Source organism: Ctenocephalides felis, unplaced genomic scaffold, assembly GCF_003426905.1.
Source record: "Ctenocephalides felis isolate EL2017-DRISC unplaced genomic scaffold, ASM342690v1 CF-g0.4_SCAFFOLD_02243, whole genome shotgun sequence".
Lineage (NCBI taxonomy): Eukaryota > Metazoa > Arthropoda > Insecta > Siphonaptera > Pulicidae > Ctenocephalides > Ctenocephalides felis.
Genome location: NW_020538397.1, coordinates 14,652 through 23,176, shown reverse-complemented (window position 1 = coordinate 23,176; position 8,525 = coordinate 14,652). Strand labels below are relative to the sequence as shown.

General features: G+C 34.3%; 1 protein-coding gene across 1 annotated transcript; it reads right to left on the bottom strand.

Annotated features, from left to right (window-relative positions):
• Window positions 1–3,836: 3,836 nt before the first annotated feature.
• Window positions 3,837–4,448, bottom strand: LOC113380605 (activity-regulated cytoskeleton associated protein 2-like). The gene has a single exon (XM_026619781.1). It carries the CDS (start codon window positions 4,446–4,448, stop codon window positions 3,837–3,839), a length of 612 nt encoding a protein of 203 aa, XP_026475566.1.
• Between the last annotated feature and the right edge of the window lie 4,077 nt (window positions 4,449–8,525).

The window sequence follows — 8,525 nt, the reverse complement described above, 5'->3', positions numbered from 1 at the left end:
TATTGGAAGTGAAACAATTTAAATGTTTAGTCATATTATTTCAATGCGAAACAAAGTCTTAATATGATATAAAGCAAATGATGTAGAAGCATAGTTTTGCTTCTACATGAAATAACATGAATCTAAAACATGTCATGAAAAAGTCAAACTTAGCGCAGACAAATATGCACATAATATGAGAAGTTCATGATAATATACGATATTTGTACAATTTACAACAATATATGTATATAATAATTATGATTCAAATATCAAATAAGATGGGATCAGAACATTAATCTTGGGATTTTTAAAATTTTGGACTATTCGTTTAGAATACCCAGATTCAGATGCGATAATGCCCAGAGGAAACGGATTTTTAATGACCATTGTGATACTACCAATACTAATAATTGGATTGATACACCAGACTGACGACTGTCTTGAAACATCTGTTTTGTAGAAAATTTTGCGAAGCTTTCAATCTAGTCAAAGACCTTCAAATTATCTTACTGATTGTGAAAATAGTTTTTGACCAAATAGAAGAGCATAGGCATTAAAGATTATTGATTTTCATGCATTAACACCACGTGTTAAAAAGTGGTAGTCTTAGTTTAGTCGGCGGAATTTTAACACATCCAATGGATTTTGAGGTATTCTATATCGGTGACAATCACAATCAAAAATATTAGCTAAATTGAAATTGGCTTCCATACATAATTATTTAACCATGGATCAAGTGGTATAATTTATTGGCAAACGAAGATATTTAATTCTTGCAGAAATAATTCAGTCGTGAATATTGATTTGCTAAGTTATGATGCCAAAATCTTGGAACCTTCATCTGACTTACCTGATCTCTGGGACAAGTTATTTCCAATCTTCGACAAATTATTTATTGGTTAAACATATATCACTAAAATTGTGAAGTCATATGATGGAAATGGAGACATGAGATGCAGCACGGATATTATAAAAATAAAAAGTGAGGCTGAATAAATCGATCTCGTACTCACTCCACGATATTTAAAACCGATATTAACAATTTGTATTGACAATTGCAAATATTGAGAAAATTTTGGAGGATAATTAGTTACTATTTACTCATGCAATAAAATACATTTAACTAATTTTTAATATTCAACAGGCAACACATCATGAAATGCGTAAAATGTAATAGTATTGTCTTTGTTTTTGACCAATATTTCTAATTGGTCTAAATCTAAGAAAACAACAGACACTCAAATACATATCAACAATACATACAAATTAATATATCAATATGGTAATTTGAATGTAAAATTATATAAATCAATTTAATAATATAATTTCAATCATTATATATGATATAAAAGCACATATTATCTCTTTCGTAAATATAGGTAAGACAAAGTATTTCGTCTTATTTATAATTATACATTCACATGTATCTACTTACCACTATATTTTATATACATATATATTGCGCGGCATAAGATTTATTTTTGAGCATACAAGACGCTGCACATTTTGTAGTAGGTGAAGTTTTTATTTTTATATTATTATATGTATTAGATACAAAATTACTTTATCGATATCTTTTGGTTCTTATACATTCCTTTTTTTTGTATTATTCTAATATTAGATTATAACACTAGATTTTATAAACTTATTAAATTCTCACTTTCGCACCAGTTATGCAATAAAGAAAACCACTATAAGTTATAAAACATGTATTATCTTTAGATTTTGGATTCGTACAGACACTAATAAAAGTCACTTATTACATTAATTATACATTAAAACACAACTCCCTATCTTGTTACGAAGAACAACTCGTACGGTTGATTAAGTTATCTAAAACAGCTTAGCAGGACTAAGTTGTTTTATTAATTAATCCACCGGTAACGTTCAAATCCAATGTCAGAAATGCCGGCGAACCCAGGTCAAAATTTCTGTATTTGGTCAGCGAACGTTGTTCGGAGCCCTGTCTAAAGTTTTCAACTTTTCCAGTAATAGTTTTCGCGTTTAGTTCGAATTTCAGAGATGCCGGCGAACCCAGGTCAAAATCTCAGTATTTCACTACTAAACGGAAAACTAACTACTTTAATATTAATTATTTCTGCATTTAATTTAGTATCAGAAATGCCGGCGAACCCAGGTCAAAATTTCTGTATCTTTTAATTAAATGCGTTAAAATCAAAACTAAAACACTGACTCACTTTTTAACAGGAATGCTGCGCCTTTTATACAAAAATGTCCACCCTGATTTTCGGTGGGGGATTGAATCGAATTTGTTCGTCACAGCATTTCTGTTACTTTTTCTCTTTCCCCGTAGGCAAAAATTATTCAATCTCCCTCGCACTAATGGGAATCTTTAAAATAATTTTTGCCTCTAGGATTCCTATAACTAGGCTATGCGCTAGAGACTCGAGCGTGTTTGTGTTTAATTTCTGTCAACAGATACACTCAGCGCTGCAAGCCTCAGCATAGCTGCAATACATTTAACTAAACTAAACTAAATCATATAATATTATTTAAATAATATGCACGCTACATCCTCCCCCTCTGGATCGTTTAAGTGCCAGCTAACGGTCCAGAATCAACAGCGGGCATCTCCTGCATGCTAGTTTCCTTGGACGACCTCTACGCCGTAGCGGATTGACTCGTAGTCGGCTAGCATATTCCACGGGCCGCTCGTCCTCTTCCTCCCCCTGGAGTAATGCTCCCCCTAGAGCATAAGAGCTTGCGTCGGTCCGCAGATTGTGTGCCAAAGTTTCATCAGCTTGTCTATGCCTGTCTTCAGCTCCTCCTTTTCGCCTTGGAGTCATCCTATACGGTGGTAACGCAATGGGCGTGTCCTCCGTCACAGTTATGCGATGCTGTACGTACGCACAAGCCGTTCCATTTTCGGCAAAGAGGTCATCGAACTCGTCAAGCAGCTGATTCCAGGCACCCCGTTGTGTTTCGGTCAGCGCGGTCGCTTCGTCCTCTCGCAAATCTATAGTCATGTCGATCGCTGCTAGGTGAGCATACATGGGGTATTCCAATTCACAGTTTAACGGCAGCGAATCTCTAAAGAGCTCTTCTATAAACGTCGGATCATATTTATTCCGATCGTCTATTTCTTCCGGCGTTGGTTCGACCGAAACCATATTCATTTGTGCGGTTACCTGGTCTTCCTTTAAAAACTTAAAACTTCTGCTCGTGTCATTATTAAAATACCATTGACCGTTTGCCATATCAAGTATTATTCCAGCCTTCGTAAGAAAATCGACCCCCAGCAGCGTGCGACTATTTTTTGCTTTTGGTAATATTACGAATTCTACCGGCACGGCGCGACCTTCCACACGTACAATCGTGCATGTCATTAACACTTGTTCGCGTTTTGCAACGCCGTCTGCAAGCGTTACCTGCATAATTACAGGTTCGAAGCGATGACCAGTCTCCTTCAAAACCGCGTACAGGCTCGCGCCTGCCAAACTTCTGCGTGCTCCGGTGTCTATATAGCCTGCTCCAGTGGATCCCTGTATAGACATTCGTATTACGGGCCGTGAACAGATACCTGCGTTAGGTAATCCTATGTCCGCGTGATGATGCATCCACAAAATGTCGGTTTCATCGCTTTCCGGCCGTTTTCTTTTGTGGTTCCTACAGTTTGTGCATCTTGATTTGTTTATTGCAACATCTGTTTTTGTACCCAACGCGAAAAAAGCTAACGATGAATCCTCAATTTTTGGTTTCGAGTTGCATCTTGGACACTTACTTCGCACAAAACCCTTCTCTCCGCAGCCATAGCAAATTAGCTGATTTTCAATTAGCGGTTTTTTCTGAGGCAGGGTTTGTTGCACAAGTTTTCTGCAGTCTTCTTTTTCGTGTCAGAATTTTCTGCAGTGCGAACACTTTATAGTTTCTTGCAACGATGTGGCTTCCTGTATGTTCTGCTGCACCGTTCGACACCTTGTCAGTAGTTCGTTAAATGTGTTGACGCTACTTCGATCAACGCACTTTCTTAATTTTAAGGTTAAGAGACCGTATATCATGTCAATTTGCGTCCTTTCTACTGTCTTCGTTGACAATTCCGCAAACAAAGCTCGCTTATGCGCTATGAATTTGTCTACGTTCTCTTTCTCCTTCTGACGCTCGAATAATTCCGAAAAAATTAAGTAGTCCGGGCGTGTGGGTGCGAATGATTCCTGCAGGTTGGTGATAACGTCTGTCCAGGTGTGGATTTCCGATTCCACACCCTTCCACCATACTGTTGCCTCACCTGTCAATAGTAAAGGCATCTCGCGGATGGCTCTTTCATCAGGGATTTGTTCATATTTCTTGTAGATAACAATTTTTTCTACGAATTCCTGAGCCTTATGCGCATCGCGAGATCCGTCGAATTTGTAATCGCACTTTGAAAAACTACCCGGCGGAACGTTTCTAGCCGTCGCACAATTTAAAACGCGTGATAGCATTTCTTCAGTAACTGAGAATTCCATTGTGTTCGGATTAATGTCTTTTTCAATAACAGTGTCTTTTTTAGCTCTGCCCCACGTTGGGCGCCAGTTTATAACACTAGATTTTATAAACTTATTAAATTCTCACTTTCGCACCAGTTATGCAATAAAGAAAACCACTATAAGTTATAAAACATGTATTATCTTTAGATTTTGGATTCGTACAGACACTAATAAAAGTCACTTATTACATTAATTATACATTAAAACACAACTCCCTATCTTGTTACGAAGAACAACTCGTACGGTTGATTAAGTTATCTAAAACAGCTTAGCAGGACTAAGTTGTTTTATTAATTAATCCACCGGTAACGTTCAAATCCAATGTCAGAAATGCCGGCGAACCCAGGTCAAAATTTCTGTATTTGGTCAGCGAACGTTGTTCGGAGCCCTGTCTAAAGTTTTCAACTTTTCCAGTAATAGTTTTCGCGTTTAGTTCGAATTTCAGAGATGCCGGCGAACCCAGGTCAAAATTTCAGTATTTCACTACTAAACGGAAAACTAACTACTTTAATATTAATTATTTCTGCATTTAATTTAGTATCAGAAATGCCGGCGAACCCAGGTCAAAATTTCTGTATCTTTTAATTAAATGCGTTAAAATCAAAACTAAAACACTGACTCACTTTTTAACAGGAATGCTGCGCCTTTTATACAAAAATGTCCACCCTGATTTTCGGTGGGGATTGAATCGAATTTGTTCGTCACAGCATTTCTGTTACTTTTTCTCTTTCCCCGTAGGCAAAAATTATTCAATCTCCCTCGCACTAATGGGAATCTTTAAAATAATTTTTGCCTCTAGGATTCCTATAACTAGGCTATGCGCTAGAGACTCGAGCGTGTTTGTGTTTAATTTCTGTCAACAGATACACTCAGCGCTGCAAGCCTCAGCATAGCTGCAATACATTTAACTAAACTAAACTAAATCATATAATATTATTTAAATAATATGCACGCTACAAGATTTATTTTCTTTTTGTGTTGTTTGTGCCATGCAAACTCTAGTGGAATATTTTATTTTTAATATCTGAACGATTTATAAATACCATTCTTCCAACAATTGCACTACTTTTATTTTAATTTCATCTTTCACATGAAATTTCCCAAATGAAAAAGAACTTTCCCACGAAACTGCTGATCGGTATATATTTTAAATTCACAGTTAGTTATATTCATGTTAAACTCTATTTGAAGAGAGCGTACCGATTCAATATAAGTTTCCTCTAAGCAGGTTTTTAAATCTTCAAATAGAGTTTAACAAATGCAAACAGGGACAAAACGAGACTGTAAAAAACTTTGATTTTAGGCTACAAATGAATGTTTTGTATTGTGTGATTTGCATAGCCCTACCTTCTAGTTTAACGTGTAAAATAAATTTTAATAGTGCTTTATGCTCAGTTGGATCTATACTTTCAAAAACATAAGTACAAGTATGCAGAAATTCGTTTAAATTATTCTGATTCGGTTCATCAAAAGTTTTAACAATATTCATGGCTCTTTGTAAGGATAAAACTGTTGTGGGAGCCATGTCCATATGTTTTGATTGTTTAAATCAAAATGTAATGAAAGGTAATAATGATTTTAATGAAGGTAAACATGAAAACTTAGGATTTGTACGGGATTGGGGAGTGACGTCTACTTCACTATTAAAAACTGCGCTAACCAAATCTAAATTACTACTGTCGCCTGAATTAAATGAAACGCAATTCTCAAATATGGACTCTGTTGATCTGTTAATAACACGTTCCTGCGGCAGTACAAAGTCGGTTGTAGTACGTATTCTCCACATCAATCAATCAACACTAAATTATAATAAATGTGTTAGTTACAAGCATAAAAATGTGCAAACTATAAAAAATTTCTATTCTAAACTTTAAAATCACAGAAATAATGACTGAGCGTTCAAGCGAGGTATAAAGAAAATAAACTTTGCAAAATATAAGTTTTTCCTAACATTTGTCAGTCAATATCTTTGTGATTAAATCAAGTACTGGTTGAAAACATTGATTATAGCCTTCGGCTGTCAGATGCAGATAATCATACATCATTTCTCTTGCTATGACACTTTCTTCATTCACAATATTTTTATGTATCTGCACTACATGAATATTTTTTCTATTGAAATTTAATTTGTTGAATTTAATTAATAGAATATTGATTTCCCGCAGGCAATCGCGTTGGCCATTTGGTATTCTCCCTCTCTGGAGCATGTTCGGTACAATTATGTGGGCTCTCGGAAGTAATGCTCCATTGAGGCATACACAATTAATAGTTCCTTCATAAATATCATAGGGTTGGTTGTGTTCTGTGTTGTTGGTTCCAATCAATATAACCACTATTTTTGTTTTCGGATTCGAAAATTCGCCGTTTTTTTATACGATATAAAGAATTTTTCGCTTTATCGCCTCTAATCCCGAAATTGGCAGCATGAAATGGTTGAAACTTGGTTCAACAATGGGATGCCTGACCTTCCTGCAACAAGTTAGGATCTAGTGAGAAGAACATTGTGGTCAATTTTCGCCAATTTTAAATTATTTAAATATTTTTGACGCCACGTTTCACTTGTTCTAGCAATAGGATTGACGCATTTATTGATGTCTTCAAACTTTCCAGACATAGTGGAAATCTTTTGTGGAAAGATATCTTTATCAGAATTCTGATACAAACAGGCACAAATATCCAAATTATTATAGTTTCTTACAGAAACCAAGGAATGTCTGCACAAAATTCTAAATTATTATAGTAGCTTACGGAAACTCGTGGATTCGCGTGAACTTTCAAAAACAAAATAAAGCTTTGCTTCTTCAATTTGCTCGTCATTTGGATTTTTGTTTTGTTTGTGTCACTTTCTAGCAGTATTGCCAACTCAATCATAGAGCAAAACTGTAGATATGCCTATGCCATAGGGTTACTAATAGGACTGTCTAGCAACTAGACTCTAGTAGACTGTAGACCGTATTAACAAAACACAACTTTCACTATGTTGATCGTCTAAATATTTTTTGAGAGCAATTCTAATCTATATCAACGAAAAATTGAAATGTTTCAACATACCTCAAAACCTCAAAACTGATCGTTAACAATTTCAAAAATAAATTTAGTCAAAACTCAATCACTAAAATTTCTAAAGATTGGAACATTTTATATACATATTATAGATACATAAAAAGTATAAATTCTTCAAATTTAAAAGAAGAGCACATAACTATAAGTTAACAACCATAATGCGAAAGATGAAATAGAATCAACATAAGTCAAATATAGATATTATATAAAAATGATCATTAGCTAATCTTAAATCTAGTACTGATGTAACAATTTGAAGTTTAGAATTACACATATAAAACATACATACAAAATATTGCGAACTAAAATCGAAACATGGATATTTGAAAACAATACAAAAGTTAGATAATTAAATCAAGAAAATTTATTTAATATACAACATGATATAATTAGAACCTAAAAATAAACTATATTAGAGATATAAAAGTTAAATCAAATTGAAATATTTGATCCAAATGGAACTAAAGTTTGAATCACTGAACAGAATAGTATTTTATAAATGTGTCTAAAATTGTATATTTATTTCGAAAAGATAAAATTGATGACGTAAAAACAAAGCATTAAAATTAATCGAGGTTTATATCTTAAAATTAACATTCTTGAACGCAGTGGAAGCACTGATGTTGGCCGGAACCATCACCGCACCAACTCGCTCATCGTCTGAGGACTAAAATAATAATTAATAATATTATAATATCTGATTGCTAAATATATTTATCAATGCATTTATATCTAAAATTACCTTTTGATGCGAGTAGATTATTACTTCTTTTGCTTTAAAAATTAAATATAAATATAAAAAATATTGTTGTGCCAATTTGCAGAATATGATAAATTCAGAATAAATAAAAGACTTACGTACACATTACACGAAATATATTTATAAACAATCAGACAGAATTTTCAATAAAATGGAAGTGTTTGCTATAATGGTTGAATTGAGACTGATGAACTGCTTCTTGCTCCTCTGTGGCGGAAACAGTGTTGCCAAAG